This window comes from Coregonus lavaretus (genome assembly GCF_964263955.1).
Source record: "Coregonus lavaretus genome assembly, chromosome: 29".
Taxonomy (NCBI): domain Eukaryota; kingdom Metazoa; phylum Chordata; class Actinopteri; order Salmoniformes; family Salmonidae; genus Coregonus; species Coregonus lavaretus.
Genome location: NC_140016.1, coordinates 7,067,037 through 7,082,941, shown reverse-complemented (window position 1 = coordinate 7,082,941; position 15,905 = coordinate 7,067,037). Strand labels below are relative to the sequence as shown.

The following is a 15,905-nucleotide window of genomic DNA, read 5'->3' as shown; positions in this document are numbered from 1 at the left end:
ATCTGACCTCAGCTGGGACCTACGTTTCAAGTGTTATTAGTCGTATGTACGGGATATACATGGTATACACGTACAATGAAATGCCTTCTGGACAATGCAACAACAATAAGACATAAGAAAGGATAAGTGTCAAAAATATGTGTGTGTGTGTGTGTGTGTGTGTGTGTGTGTGTGTGTGTGTGTGTGTGTGTGTGTGTGTGTCTAGTATAGTGGATTTATGATGTGAGAGGCCAGAGAGGAGAATGAACACAGACACTCACCGGCTGATCCCTGATGCAGACTGCTCTATACTGCTGTAAAACCCTTAACTCTCTCACACACACACACACACAGTCTCTATAATGAGTTATTAGGCTTGACAATCAACCATAAATTGAAGCTATAAAAACACAAAGATGGGGATCTTCCACACGGACGAGACAGACAGTCCTCTAAAGCTGAGGAGATACACCCTTTATTTATCACCTGGATTAACCCCCACCCACCCACTCTCTCTCTCCCTCTCTCTGTCGGTCCATAGAGAGGTCTCATGTTTGTCCAGAGAGAGAAAGAGAGACATACAGTGGGGGAAAAAAGTATTTAGTCAGCCACCAATTGTGCAAGTTCTCCCACTTAAAAAGATGAGAGAGGCCTGTAATTTTCATCATAGGTACACGTCAACTATGACAGTCAAATTGAGAAAAAAAAATCACATTGTAGGATTTTTAATGCATTTATTTGCAAATTATGGTGGAAAATAAGTATTTGGCCACCTACAAACAAGCAAGATTTCTGGCTCTCACAGACCTGTAACTTCTTCTTTAAGAGGCTCCTCTGTCCTCCACTCGCTACCTGTATTAATGGCACCTGTTTGGCCAAGACCAAACTATGGCCAAGACCAAAGAGCTGTCAAAGGACACCAGAAACAAAATTGTAGACCTGCACCAGACTGGGAAGACTGAATCTGCAATAGGTAAGCAGCTTGGTTTGAAGAAATCAACTGTGGGAGCAATTATTAGGAAATGGAAGACATACAAGACCACTGATAATCTCCCTCGATCTGGGGCTCCACGCAAGATCTCACCCCGTGGGGTCAAAATGATCACAAGAATGGTGAGCAAAAATCCCAGAACCACACGGGGGGACCTAGTGAATGACCTGCAGAGAGCTGGGACCAAAGTAACAAAGCCTACCATCAGTAACACACTACGCCGCCAGGGACTCAAATCCTGCAGTGCCAGACGTGTCCCCCTGCTTAAGCCAGTACATGTCCAGGCCCGTCTGAAGTTTGCTAGAGTGCATTTGGATGATCCAGAAGAGGATTGGGAGAATGTCATATGGTCAGATGAAACCAAAATAGAACTTTTTGGTAAAAACTCAACTTGTCGTGTTTGGAGGACAAAGAATGCTGAGTTGCATCCAAAGAACACCATACCTACTGTGAAGCATGGGGGTGGAAACATCATGCTTTGGGGCTGTTTTTCTGCGAAGGGACCAGGACGACTGATCCGTGTAAAGGAAAGAATGAACGGGGCCATGTATCATGAGATTTTGAGTGAAAACCTCCTTCCGTCAGTAAGGGCATTGAAGATGAAACGTGGCTGGGTCTTTCAGCATGACAATGATCCCAAACACACCGCCCGGGCAACGAAGGAGTGGCTTCGTAAGAAGCATTTCAAGGTCCTGGAGTGGCCTAGCCAGTCTCCAGATCTCAACCCCATAGAAAATCTTTGGAGGGAGTTGAAAGTCCGTGTTGCCCAGCGACAGCCCCAAAACATCACTGCTCTAGAGGAGATCTGCATGGAGGAATGGGCCAAAATACCAGCAACAGTGTGTGAAAACCTTGTGAAGACTTACAGAAAACGTTTGACCTGTGTCATTGCCAACAAAGGGTATATAACAAAGTATTGAGAAACTTTTGTTATTGACCAAATACTTATTTTCCACCATAATTCGCAAGTAAATTCATAAAAAATCCTACAATGTGATTTTCTGGATTTTTTTTCCTCATTTTGTCTGTCATAGTTGACGTGTACCTATGATGAAAATTACAGGCCTCTCTCATCTTTTTAAGTGGGAGAACTTGCACAATTGGTGTAAACTGAACACACCGTGTAAACATTCACAGTGCAGGGTGGGAAAAGCATGTGAACCCTTGGATTTAATAACTGGTTGACCCTCCTTTGGCAGCAATAACCTCAACCACAGGTTTTCTGTAGTTGCGGATCAGACCTGCACAACAGTCAGGAGGAATTTTGGACCATTCCTCTTTACAAAACTGTTTCAGTTCATCAATATCAAATCAAATCACATTTGTCACATGCGCCGAATACAACAGGTGTAGACCTTACAGTGAAATGCTTACTTACAAGCCCTTAACCAACAATGCGGTTTTAAGAAAAATATGTGTTAAGTAAAAAATAAATAAGTAAAAATAAAAAAGAAGAAAAACAGAAAAATAACTCTGGTACGCTTGCTGTGCGGTAGCAGAGAGAACAGTCTATGACTAGGGTGGCTGGAATCTTTGCCAATTTTTAGGGCCTTCCTCTGACACTGCCTGGTATAGAGGTCTTGGATGGCAGGAAGCTTGGCCCCAGTGATGTACTGGGCCGTACGCACCACCCTCTGTGTTGCCCTGCGGTCGGAGGCCGAGCAGTTGCCATACCAGGGGGTGATGCAACCGGTCAGGATGCTCTCGATGGTGCAGCTGTAGAACTTTCTAAGGATCTGAGGACCCATGCCAAATCTTTTCAGTCTCCTGAGGGAGAATAGGCTTTGTCGTGCCCTCTTCACGACTGTCTTGGTGTGTTTGGACCATGATAGTTTGTTGGTGATGTGGACACCAAGGAAATTGAAGCTCTCAACCTGCTCCACTACAGCCCCGTCGATGAGAATGGGGGCATGCTCAGTCCTCCTTTTCCTGTAGTCCACAATCATCTACTTTGTCTTGATCATGTTGAGGGAGAGGTTGTTATCCTGGCACCACAGGGCCAGGTCTCTGACCTCCTCCTTATTGGCTGTCTCATCGTTGTCAGTGATCAGGCCTAACGCTGTTATGTCGTAGGCAAACTTGATGATGGTGTTGGAGTCGTGCTTGGCTATGCAATCATGGGTGAACAGGGAGTACAGGAGGGGACTGAGCACGCACCCCTGAGGGGCCCCCGTGTTGAGGATCAGCATGGCAGATGTGTTGTTACCTATCCTGGGAGTGCAATAGTGCAATAGTGCAAGAGTGATTGCATCATCTGTGGATCTGTTGGGGCGGTAGGCAAATTGGAGTGGGTCTAGGGTTTCTGGGATAATGGTGTTGATGTGAGCCAGCCTTTCAAAGCACTTCATGGCTACAGATGTGAGTGCTACGGGTCGGTAGTCATTTAGGCAGGTTACCTTAGTGTTCTTGGGCACAGGGACTATGGTGGTCTGCTTGAAATATATTGGTATTACAGACTCAGTCAGGGACAGGTTGAAAATGTCAGTGAAGACATTTGCCAGTTGGTCAGCGTATGCTCGGAGTACACGTCCTGGTAATCCGTCTGGCCCTGCGACCTTGTGAATGTTGACCTGTTTAAAGGTCTTACTCACATCGGCTACGGAGAGCGTGATCACACAGTCGTCCGGAACAGCTGATGCTCTCATGCATTCTTCAGTTTTGCTTGCCTCGAAGCAACCATAGAAGTAATTTAGCTCGTCTGGTAGGCTCGTGTCACTGGGCAGCTCACGGCTGTTCTTCCCTTTGTAGTCCGTAATAGTTTGCAAGCTCTGCCACATTCGACGAGCGTAGGAGCCGGTGTAGTAGGATTCAATCTTAGTCCTGTATTGACTCTTTGCCTGTTTGATGGTTCTTCGGAAAGCATAGCGGGATTTCTTATAAGCGTCCGGGTTAGAGTCCCACTCCTTGAAAGCGGCAGCTCTGCCCTTTTGCTCAGTGCGGATGTTGCTTGTAATCCATGGCTTCCGGTTGGGGTATTCCGTACGGTCACTGTGGGGACGACGTCATCAATGCACTTATTGATGAAGCCAGTGACTGATGTGGTATACTCCTCAATGCCATCAGAAGAATCCCAGAACATATTCCAGTCTGTGCTAGCAAAACAGTCCTGTAGCTTAGCATCTGCGGCATCTGACCACTTCTGTATTGAGCGAGTCACTGGTACTTCCTACTTTAGTTTTTGCTTGCAAGCAGGAATCAGGAGGATAGAATTATGGCAAGATTTGCCAAATGCAGGGCGAGGGAGAGCTTTGTACGCATCTCTGTGTGTGGAGTAAAGATGGTCTAGAGTTTATTTCCCTCTGGTTGCACATTTAACATGCTGGTAGAAATTATGTAAAACGGATTTTAGTTTCCCTGCATTAAAGTCCCTGGCCACTAGGAGCGCCACCTCTGGATGAGCATTTTCTTGTTTGCTTATGGCCTTATACAGCTCGTTGAGTGCGGTCTTAGTGCCAGCATTGGTTTGTGGTGGTAAATCGACAGCTAAGAAAAATATAGATGAAAACTCTCTTTGTAAATAGTGGGGTCTTCAGCTTATCATAAGATACTCTACCTCAGGCGAGCAAAACCTCGAGACTTCCTTAATATTAGATTTTGTGCACCAGCTGTTATTTATAAATATACACAGACCGCCACCCCTTGTCTTACTGGAGTCAGCCGTTCTATCTTGCCGATGCACCGAAAACCCCACCAGCTGTATGATATCCATGTCGTCGTTCAGCCACGACTCTGTGAAACATAAGATATTACAGTTTTTAATGTCCCGTTGGTAGGATATTCTTGATCGGAGCTCATCCATTTTATTATCCAATGATTGTATGTTGGCCAATAGGACTGATGGTAGAGGCAGATTACCCACTCACCGTCGGATCCTTACAAGGCACCCCGACCTACATCCCCGATATCGCTGTCTCTTCTCCATGCGAATTACGGGGATTTGGGCCTTGTCGGGTGTCTGAAGTAAATCCTTCGCGTCCGACTCATTAAAGAAAAAATATTTGTCCAGTACGAGGTGAGTAATCACTGTCCTGATATCCAGAAGCTCTTTTCGGTCATAGGAGACGGTGGCAGAAACATTATGTACAAAATAAGTTACAAAACACAAACGACAGCCATCTCCTCCAGCGCCATTGTATGTTCATCAGTCCATTCTTCGGATGTCTGGTGTGAACCGCTCTCTTGAGGTCATGCCACAGCATCTCAATTGGTTTGAGGTCAGGACTCTGACTGGGCCACTCCAGAAGGAGTATTTTCTTCTGTTGAAGCCATTCTGTTGTTGATTTACTTCTGTGTTTTGGGTCATTGTCCTGTTGCATCACCCAACTTCTGTTGAGCTTCAATTGGCGGACAGATAGCCTTAAAATGTAAAATGTCTTGCAAAATGTCTTGATAAACTTGGGAATTCATTTTTCCGTCGATGATAGCAAGCTGTCCAGGTCCTGAGGCAGCAAAGCAGCCCCAAACCATGATGCTCCCTCCACCATACTTTACAGTTGGGATGAGGTTTTGATGTTGGTGTGCTGTGCCTTTTTTTCTCCACACGTGTGTTCCTTCCAGACAACTCAACTTTAGTTTAATCTGTCCACAGAATATTTTGCCAGTAGCGCTGTGGAACATCCAGGTGCTATTTTGCAAACTTCAGACGTGCAGCAATGGGTTTTTTTTGGACAGCAGTGGCTTCTTCCGTGGTGTCCTCCCATGAACACCATTCTTGTTTAGTGTTTTACGTATCGTAGACTCGTCAACAGAGATGTTAGCATGTTCCAGAGATTTCTGTAAGTCTTTAGCTGACACTCTAGGATTCTTCTTAACCTCATTGAGCATTCTGCGCTGTGCTCTTGCAGTCATCTTTGCAGGACGGCCACTCCTAGGGAGAGTAGCAACAGTGCTGAACTTTCTCCATTTATAGACAATTTGTCTTAATGTGGACTGATGAACATCAAGGCTTTTAGAGATACTTTTGTAACCCTTTCCAGCTTTATGCAAGTCAACAATTCTTCATCTTAGGTCTTCTGAGATCTATTTTGTTCGAGGCATGGTTCACATCAGGCAATGCTTCTTGTGAATAGCAAACTCAAATTTGGTGAGTGTTTTTTATAGGGCAGGGCAGCTCTAACCAACATCTCCAATCTTGTCTCATTGATTGGACTCCAGGTTAGCTGACTCCTGACTCCAATTATCTTTTGGAGAAGTCATTAGCCTAGGGGTTCACATACTTTTTCCAACCTACACTGTGAATGTTTAAATTATGTATTCAATATAGACAAGAAAAATACAATAAGTTGTGTGTTATTAGTTTAAGCACACTGGGGTTGTCTATTGTTGTGACTTAGATGAATATCAGATCAAATTTTATGACCAATTTATGCAGAAATCCCAGGTAATTCCAAAGGGTTCCCATACTTTTTCTTGCCACTGTATATTTCCCTCAGATTACACAGACCCACAAAGAATTAGAAAACAAATCCAATCTTGATAAACTCCCATATCTATTGGGTGAAATACCACAGTGTGCCACCACAGTAGCAAGATTTGTGACCTGTTACCACAAGAAAAGTGGCGCACAAACACCATTGTAAATACAACCCATATTTATCTGTTTCTTCATTTTCCCTTTCATACTTCAACTATTTTCACATTCTTACAACACTGTACATAGCCAATAATATAACATTTGAAATGTCTATATCATTTTACAACTTCTGTGAGTGTAATGTTTAATGTTAATTTCTGATTGTTTATTTCCCTTGTTGTCTATTCCACAATGTAAACACATGTTTCCCATGCCAATAAAGCCCTTTGAATTGAATTGAGTGACAAAAAGAGACTCTGTTAGGGAGGTTCTGATGCAGGAGATGCAGGGCGACAAGAGGTGGAAAGGTTGGATCTCCAGACGGGTCCTAGGGAAGATGCTACCATTCATCCTTCCATTGGGGACCAGAGACTGGTTTCACATAGCCTTGTTGAACCAGACAGAGGACTATGCTCACCATTCTGTTTCGCTTCATGTGGTTAGATATCTCACAATCAGACTGGTTCCAACTGGTTAGTCTCACAGCATCAGCTACATTAGCATCAGTTAGTCCTGGTTAATCAATAGAAGTGATCAGTGACTGGGGCTAACATCGTTAATTAGATCAGTCTAATGATGGGACTTAATGATATCAGTAAATCACTGGACTAATCAATTAGCCAGACAGAGAGGCAGACACAGCCAGGCACAGCACTGTAGGAGCCTGTACGCTGCCCATGGTGCTAAAACCAGTCAGACTTTCTGGAATGATCCCACCCCCCACCCCACGTAATTCCATTGAAATGATGTGGAAACAACGTTGATTCAACCAGTGTGTGCCCAGTGGCTAGGGAGTAGGCCAGACCAGTAGACCGCCACCCTCCGTAAATGCGCATCCAAAGCAATCCGTATGCTACATGACACCACCCAAGATCGATATGGGTCCGGGTCGGAACAGTATAATGTCACTAAGTATTCTTCTGATGGGCATTAGTCAATCAATCCCTCATCATGACCGATATGCGGAATACTCGGCCTTCTTTAAAGTACAGTTTATGTAAAATCTAGCATTGTAGGCTACCCTACATACTCTATGAAATAAACCGAACAGTGTAAATATGTGGTGAAGAATAGCCTAGCTTGTTTTTCATTGCATACCTTCAGTGGCATAGTTTTGGTCGCGTAGGAAGCTGTTGTTGATCTTGCGGGTGTCACTCTCCTCCTCCATTGATAAATCGGTTGGTTCTGGATCCTGAGACCGTTAAAGACATCCTAGACGTTAACATCAGCAGCAGGCGGGCCGCGAGACCAGCAGGAGTGCTGTCATCATGACTCCAACTCTCCGGTAGCTATAACGGAATGATCAAATAGCCATATTGGCAAGTTCCGTCCACGTCTCGGTGCTCATCAAATAGGGGTTTTAGCCTATGCAGTGACAGAGCTTTACAATTGTGTCTTTACAAAAAGACGAAAATAGCCTTTGTAGTTTCAAATGATCACCATGTCTTCATATAGTGCCACCTCCTTTGCTATGCAGTGGAATGGGTCAAATAAATTGGCATTCCCCGTTATGAGGGCGTGTGAATCAGACAGCAGTCCTCGGTAAATCTTCTTTGGTGAGGATTTGAGTTGAAGCAGGCAAGACTCTCTCTCTCGAACAGCTTGGCGGAATTATGCGTCAAGCCTGGCTGGCTAAAATCATTCCACCGTTTCCCTGCCAGCCTCCTCGGTTGCAGATCAGAGTGCCACTTCGCTTTTTCGTTATTTTCGTTCACCAAGCAAAGTCCTCCTCGTCTTCTCTCCTCGAACAGAAGAAACTCTGGTGCGGCGCGCCCGAGTCATTGGTGCGCATATGGACTGAGGCGGCAGTATCCCTGCCGCTAGTCCTGACGCGCCGCTTTAGCACCAGCTCCTCCCAATACAGATTGCCGCGAGCTAGATCTTCAAAACTACACGCGGAAAACGCGTTTTGAACGCTCGCTGTGACGTTTACTCGAACCACCACAGTGCAGCCTACTGGCAATGGTCAGTCAGAAAATCATGAATTATGAATGACTCAAGATGACAAGCAGATCGGACATTGTACAGATCCAGCATTAAAATTAATGCCAGTGACATTAAGGAATGGGCTCACTGATTTAGCAAATACATTGTTAATGTTGTAGGCCTATAGACAGCAGGAGAGAGAGGAAGACATTGAGGAGAGAGAGTGATGAGGGTGAGAGGAGGCTAAAGATACAGAGGAAGAAAGATATGGATCAGAAGAGTTGGGAGGTGGGGTAGAGGGAGAGACTGAGAATGAGAATGAGAATGAGAGAGAGAGAGAGCGAGAGACAGAGAGACATTGAGAGAGGGGAAAGAGAGAGACCGAGATGATGAAGGATGAGTGCAGCAGCCAGTCTGATTAATTAGATTAAGTTGAGATGCTGTTGGCGCCAGGTCTTTCTGGATCTAATATCAATCACCACTGGGACTTCCCCTCACACATACACACACACACTACCCTTTATAATCCCCCAATGTGTGTGTGTGTGTGTATGTGTGTAACCTATTCAACATCAGAAGGCTCCAAGCAACCACCAAGGTATTGACGGAGCGGGTTCTTGAGCTGCAGTATGCTGATCGACTGTGCTCTTGTGGCCCACACTCCGGAAGACCGTCCTTGTAGTGGCTGTGAGGGTCTATAGTAGGATGGGACTGTCTATCAATACCACCAAGACAGAGGTGGTCTGCCAATGGAGATCCAGCCCTCCACCCACCATGCCTGTCTTCACCATTGAACACAAATCACTGGCAATAGTCCAGTCCTTCAAATACCTGGGCAGCGTCCTCTCGACTTCGAAATTCAAAATAGGATCAAGCAAGCATCAGCTGCCTTTGGGAAACTCAGACGCAGGGTCTTCCAAAACTGGGATCTCCACCTCCACACCAAAGTTGCTGTCTACCAAGCCGTCTGCATCACCACACTGCTTTACAGCTGTGAAGCCTGGGTCACCTCCAGTCACCACAACAAGCAGCTTGAGCGATTCCACATAGGATGCCTGCAGCGCATCCTGGGAATCACCTGGTGCGACCGTGTGCCCCATACAGAAATACTTGCTAAGACCATCTGCAAGAGTATGGAGGCCATGGTCACCCAACACCAAACTGCGCTGGCTTGGGCATGTCATTAGAATGTCTCAGGAGCGCTTGACACGGAAGATCCTGTATGGCCAGCTACATCTTAGCCGGCGGTCTGCAGGGGGGCAGATGAAGCGCTACAAGGACCAGCTCAAAACGTCGCTGAAGAAGTGCAACGTCAAACCCACAGACCTAGAGGATGCTGCTGCTGACCGTTCCACCTGGCGGCAGCTCTGCCAGAGCGGTGTACAGAGGTGGGAGAAGGAGAGGAGCACAAAGAAACTGCAAAAACAGCTCAGGAGACATACAACCATGCCTGCCCCCACCAACACAGACTGAGACATACAACCATGCCTGCCCCCACCAACACAGACTGAGACTACAACCATGCTGCCCCCACCAACACAGACTGAGACATACAACCATGCCTGCCCCCACCAACACAGACTGAGACTACAACCATGCTGCCCCCACCAACACAGACTGAGACATACAACCATGCTGCCCCCACCAACACAGACTGAGACATACAACCATGCTGCCCCCACCAACACAGACTGAGACATACAACCATGCTGCCCCCACCAACACAGACTGAGACATACAACCATGCCTGCCCCCACCAACACAGACTGAGACTACAACCATGCTGCCCCCTCCAACACAGACTGAGACTACAACCATGCCTGCCCCCGCCAACACAGACTGAGACTACAACCATGCCTGCCCCCACCAACACAGACTGAGACATACAACCATGCCTGCCCCCACCAACACAGACTGAGACATACAACCATGCCCCCACCAACACAGACTGAGACTAAAACCATGCTGCCCTCACCAACACAGACTGCACATGCCCCACCTGCAATAAAGTTTGTGGATCTTGGATTGGACTCTACAGTCACCAAAGAATTCACCGGTAACTCAGAAGTGGAAGTCATCATCGGATACGATGGACTACCGAAGAAGAAGAAGTGTGTGTGTGTGTGTGTGTGTGTGTGTGTGTGTGTGTGTATGCGTGCATATTTGTCTGTGTGTCTGTGTGTGTGTGTGTGTGTGTGTGTGTGTGTGCACGTATGTTCGTGCATTTGCGTGCATGTGTGTGTGTCTGCATTTTGTCAATACACATGTAATCCATGGGCCCATTTGCAGCCAGGTCGCTCAAGATTCACTTCGAAATTGGACGTCCGTCCATGTCCCGAGGATGTCGGGAGATGCCTTAAAAACCCGCCACTAGGGGCAGCGGTGAGCACTATTACCACTAACTAGACCTGGGTTTTGCTAGGGCTATGTGGACGGGGACGGCGGAAGGGCGGAAGCCGCAAACTCCGGCATATGAGGGTCACATGTTCAATCCCAGTGCTAGACACTCGTTTTGTTGTTGTTGTTGTTGTTGTTGTTGTTGTTGTTGTTGTTTTCTAACCCAAACCTTAACTTAAAGATGCACTATGCAGAAATCACTCCGCCATTTCCTGGTTGCTAAAATTCTAATAGTTTGCCTAATTTCAGTTTATGTGACAAAGCAAGCAAGTATAGTGTAAAGAATAATTGTATCATCTAAACCGCTGTGAAATATGTTTTCCATAACCAAAAATATTGTATTTTCAGCTGTTTGAAGCTGTTGTACAAAACCAAAATTTAAGAACTGAAGCATAGAAATAGTGAACATAGAACAGATCGACTGTTTCCTAGACTTGCCAGATCTATAACACACATTTCTATGTGAATTTGGTCAGGTCGCCAAAAAAGTTACATATCGCAGCTTTAACCATTCGGAATTGATGCAGGAGGAGCCACATAAAGGAGGAGCTGCTGTAGGGAGGAGCCACATAAAGGAGGAGCCACATAAAGGAGGAGCGGCAGTAGGGAGGAGCCACCAAGGGGGTCCAAAACACCACAAATTTTTTACGTCTGCTGCAGCTTCTAAATTTGCACATGCAATCCCCTGCTTCAGTGCTAATGGATACGTGGCCGTGGGAGAGAGATGCTCTTCATACCAGAAACATCTCCTCTGTCTCCATCACATGCTATGTTACACCCCACTAGCGCCCCAGCCTCCACCTGAATACATTACAGTGCATTACCCATCCCACACACACATACACACACACCACTATACTGAATACATTACAATGCATTACCCATGCAGAGCTATAATGAAGACAACTGGAGCACTTGGAAGCTCTGTGTTCTGATGTAAGGAAGAATGGTTACATATTTACACTCTCCTGCTCTTCTAATGAAATCTGTGTTCAAAGCCACCTATCTTCAGCTTAAACTCTATCTGAGTGGTCAGTGGAGCATCTCCACTGAAATAGGACATCTTTATCATTATTTAAACAGGAGGACAGACCACTGTGTTCAGTCATGGAGTGTTACTAACAAAGACTCAAGTCTTCTTTGTGTCGGTTGAATAACAACAGGATTTGATTGAAATGAATTAGAACCACTAGGAGACAATGGAAATAGTAGAGTCAGTGAAGTGAAGGCTGGTTGGTTGGACGATTATGGTTCCACTTGGGAAGTGGCAAGTGGGTAGAATGCAGGTGGCTTTGGTAGAGAGAGGGGGGGAGAGAATACATTTAAAGAGAGAATGGTAAAATCCAGTGAGACAGAGAGAGAGCGAAAGATAGGGAGAGAGAGATGGAGAGACAGAGAGATTAAGGAAAGGCAGTGAAAAGCAGAGGCAGATAATTGGCCTGTATAACGAAAGTGTGGAAGCCAGAAGCCAAAACGTCAGATAAATGCTACTGCATTAATGACACAAATACTGCCTCTCACTCACCTTTCCATTTCTTTACTCACCCTGTTTCGCCCAGACTCTTTCCCTTGTCACTTAACCAGGTGTCCCTGTTTACCGCTCCCCAGCCTTGCCTCTAAACCATTATCCCCTCTCCCTAGACCTTCTCCCCTCTACCTAGACCTGTCTCTAAGCCTGTCTCCCCTCTCCCTAGCCCTGTGTCTAAGCCGTTCTCCCCTCTCCCTAGCCCTGTCTCTAAGCCTGTCTCCCCTCTCCCTAGCCCTGTGTCTAAGCCGTTCTCCCCTCTCCCTAGCCCTGTGTCTAAGCCGTTCTCCCCTCTCCCTAGCCCTGTGTCTAAGCCGTTCTCCCCTCTCCCTAGCCCTGTGTCTAAGCCGTTCTCCCCTCTCCCTAGCCCTGTGTCTAAGCCGTTCTCCCCTCTCCCTAGCCCTGTGTCTAAGCCGTTCTCCCCTCTACCTAGCCCTGTGTCTAAGCCGTTCTCCCCTCTCCCTAGCCCTGTCTCTAAGCCTGTCTCCCCTCTCCCTAGCCCTGTCTCTAAGCCGTTCTCCCCTCTCCCTAGCCCTGTGTCTAAGCCGTTCTCCCCTCTCCCTAGCCCTGTGTCTAAGCCGTTCTCCCCTCTCCCTAGCCCTGTCTCTAAGCCGTTCTCCCCTCTCCCTAGCCCTGTGTCTAAGCCGTTCTCCCCTCTCCCTAGCCCTGTGTCTAAGCCGTTCTCCCCTCTCCCTAGCCCTGTCTCTAAGCCGTTCTCCCCTCTCCCTAGCCCTGTGTCTAAGCCGTTCTCCCCTCTCCCTAGCCCTGTCTCTAAGCCGTTCTCCCCTCTCCCTAGCCCTGTGTCTAAGCCGTTCTCCCCTCTCCCTAGCCCTGTGTCTAAGCCGTTCTCCCCTCTCCCTAGCCCTGTGTCTAAGCCGTTCTCCCCTCTCCCTAGCCCTGTGTCTAAGCCGTTCTCCCCTCTCCCTAGCCCTGTGTCTAAGCCGTTCTCCCCTCTCCCTAGCCCTGTCTCTAAGCCTGTCTCCCCTCTCCCACCTCTCCTCTGTCCACCAGTCTGCTTCTAGGGGAGATAGAGAGAGGCAGACCTGTCTGCAAACCAACCCCACCCATGTGTCAGTCAGTCAGTGTTTTACAGACTAACAGGTCTTATAGGAGATGCTTAAGGGCCTCCAGAATTGGAGAGCGTGTCACCCACTTGTCCTCCATTGCAAGGACAGAGCAGGTAGAATTAGCCCTATAGCAACCCAACTCACACACAAACACACACGCATACCAAACAACATACAGTAGTTGTGGTTGAGTGTATTAAATCAAGCCTGAAGGACGTCGGTCCCTAACAGCAGGGTTTACTCTTCATGTCGTTCCAATTACAGGATGAGTCTAACGCTCCATCTCTCTATCGCTCCTTCTCTCTTTCTCTAATGCTCTCTCGATCTCTCGATCTCTCTCTAATGTTCCCTCCATCTAACAACCCCTCTCCCTCCCCTAACACCCCCTCTCCCTCTCCCTCTCCTAACACCCCCTCCCTCTCTCCTAACACCCCCTCTCCCTCCCCTGACACCCCCTCTCCCTCCCCTGACACCCACTCTCCCTCTCCTAACACCCCCTCTCCCTCCCCTGACACCCCCTCTCCCTCCCCTAACACTCCACCTCTCCCCTAACACCCCCTCTCCCTCCCCTGACACCCCCTCTCCCTCCCCTAACACTCCACCTCTCCCCTAACACCCCCTCTCCCTCCCCTGACACCCCCTCTCCCTCCCCTAACACTCCTCCTCTCCTAACACCCCCTCTCCTAACACCTCCTCTCCCTCCCCTGACACCCCCTCTCCCTCCCCTGACACCCCCTCTCCCTCCCCTAACACTCCTCCTCTCATTTTAACATTTACATTTTAGTCATTTAGCAGACGCTCTTATCCAGAGCGACTTACAGTTAGTGAAAACATATTATTATTTTTTTATACTGGCCCCCCGTGGGAATCAACTCCTGAGTGGCGCAGTGGTCTAAGGCACTGCATCGCAGTGCTAACTGTGCCACTAGATCCTGGTTCGAATCCAGGCTCTGTCGCAGCCGGCCGCGACCGGGAGACTCATGGGCGGCGCACAATTGTCCCAGCGTCGTCCAGGGTAGGGGAGGGAATGGCCGGCAGGGATGTAGCTCAGTTGATAGAGCATGGCGTTTGCAACGCCAGGGTTGTGGGTTCGATTCCCACGGGGGGCCAGTATGAAAAAAAATATGTATTCACTAACTGTAAGTCGCTCTGGATAAGAGCGTCTGCTAAATGACTAAAATGTAAAATGTAAATGTAATCAATCCCACAACCCTGGCGTTGCAAACGCCATGCTCTATCAACTGAGCTACATCCCTGCCGGCCATTCCCTCCCCTACCCTGGATGACGCTGGGCCAATTGTGCGCCGCCCATGAGTCTCCCGGTCGCGGCCGGCTGCGACAGAGCCTGGATTCGAACCAGGATCTCTAGTGGCACAGTTCAGTTAGCACTGCGATGCAGTGCCTTAGACCACTGCCCCACTCAGGAGTACTCTCCCTCCCCTAACACTCCACCTCTCCCCTAACACCTCCGCCCCCTCTCCCTCCCCTAACACCCCCTCTCCCAACACCCCCTCTCCCTCCCCTAACACCCCCTCTCCCTCCCCTAACACCCCCTCTCCCTCTCCTAACACCCCCTCTCCCAACACCCCCTCTCCCTCTCCTAACACCCCCTCTCCCTCTCCTAACACCCCCTCTCCTAACACCCCCTCTCCCTCTCCTAACACCCCCTCTCCCAACACCCCCTCTCCCTCTCCTAACACCCCCTCTCCCTCTCCTAACACCCCCTCTCCCAACACCCCCTCTCCCTCCCCTAACACCCCCTCTCCCTCCCCTAACACCCCCTTTCCCTCCCCTAACACTCCCCCTCTCCCTCCCCTAACACCCCCTCTCCCTCTCCTAACACCCCCTCTCCCTCTCCTAACACCCCCTCTCCCTCCCCTAACACCTCCTCTCCCTCCCCTAACACCCCCTCTTCCTCTCCTAAGACCCCTTCTCCCTCCCCTAACACCCCCTCTCCCTCCCCTAACACCCCCTCTTCCTCTCCTAAGACCCCTTCTCCCTCCCCTAACACCCCCTCTCCCTTCCCCTAACACCTCCTCTCGCTTCCCCTTCTTCTCTCTCCCCTGATAATTAATTAATTGAAATGTATGTTCTAAGATTAGTGGAAACCTTTCCTAGGAAAACTGGCCGATTTAAATTATTCCCTGACCTTGAGGGCACACTAACAGACACATGTGTAGGCTATGCACACACTTGCAAGCATAAATACGCCCGCACGCACACACACACATTCAAAACCGCCTCCTTTAAAGTCAGCATGTAGTTAACAGCAAAAACAGTGACACATTTATTCAATTTTAATGTAGTCATTGCTGTATGAGTACAGCTATTCCGCAACGTGCTCTGTATGTAACCTCTCTGGTTGCTAGGTAACTGCCGGTGAAGCGGCAACCATTGCTATGCAGCACAACAACATATTTCTGTGTAATTGGACCATTAAGATGATTG

General features: G+C 48.0%; 1 protein-coding gene across 1 annotated transcript in view; it reads right to left on the bottom strand.

Moving 5' to 3' along the window:
- LOC311104994 (serine/threonine-protein phosphatase 2A 55 kDa regulatory subunit B beta isoform-like) overlaps positions 1-7,710 on the bottom strand; it is a gene marked incomplete at both ends in the record, with an annotated part of 38,357 nt that extends 30,647 nt beyond the window's left edge. Inside the window, one exon of the mRNA XM_084146980.1 lies at positions 7,641-7,710. Coding sequence (XP_084003106.1) covers positions 7,641-7,710 — 70 coding nt within the window. The remainder of the gene's footprint in view (positions 1-7,640) is intronic.
- Between the last annotated feature and the right edge of the window lie 8,195 nt (positions 7,711-15,905).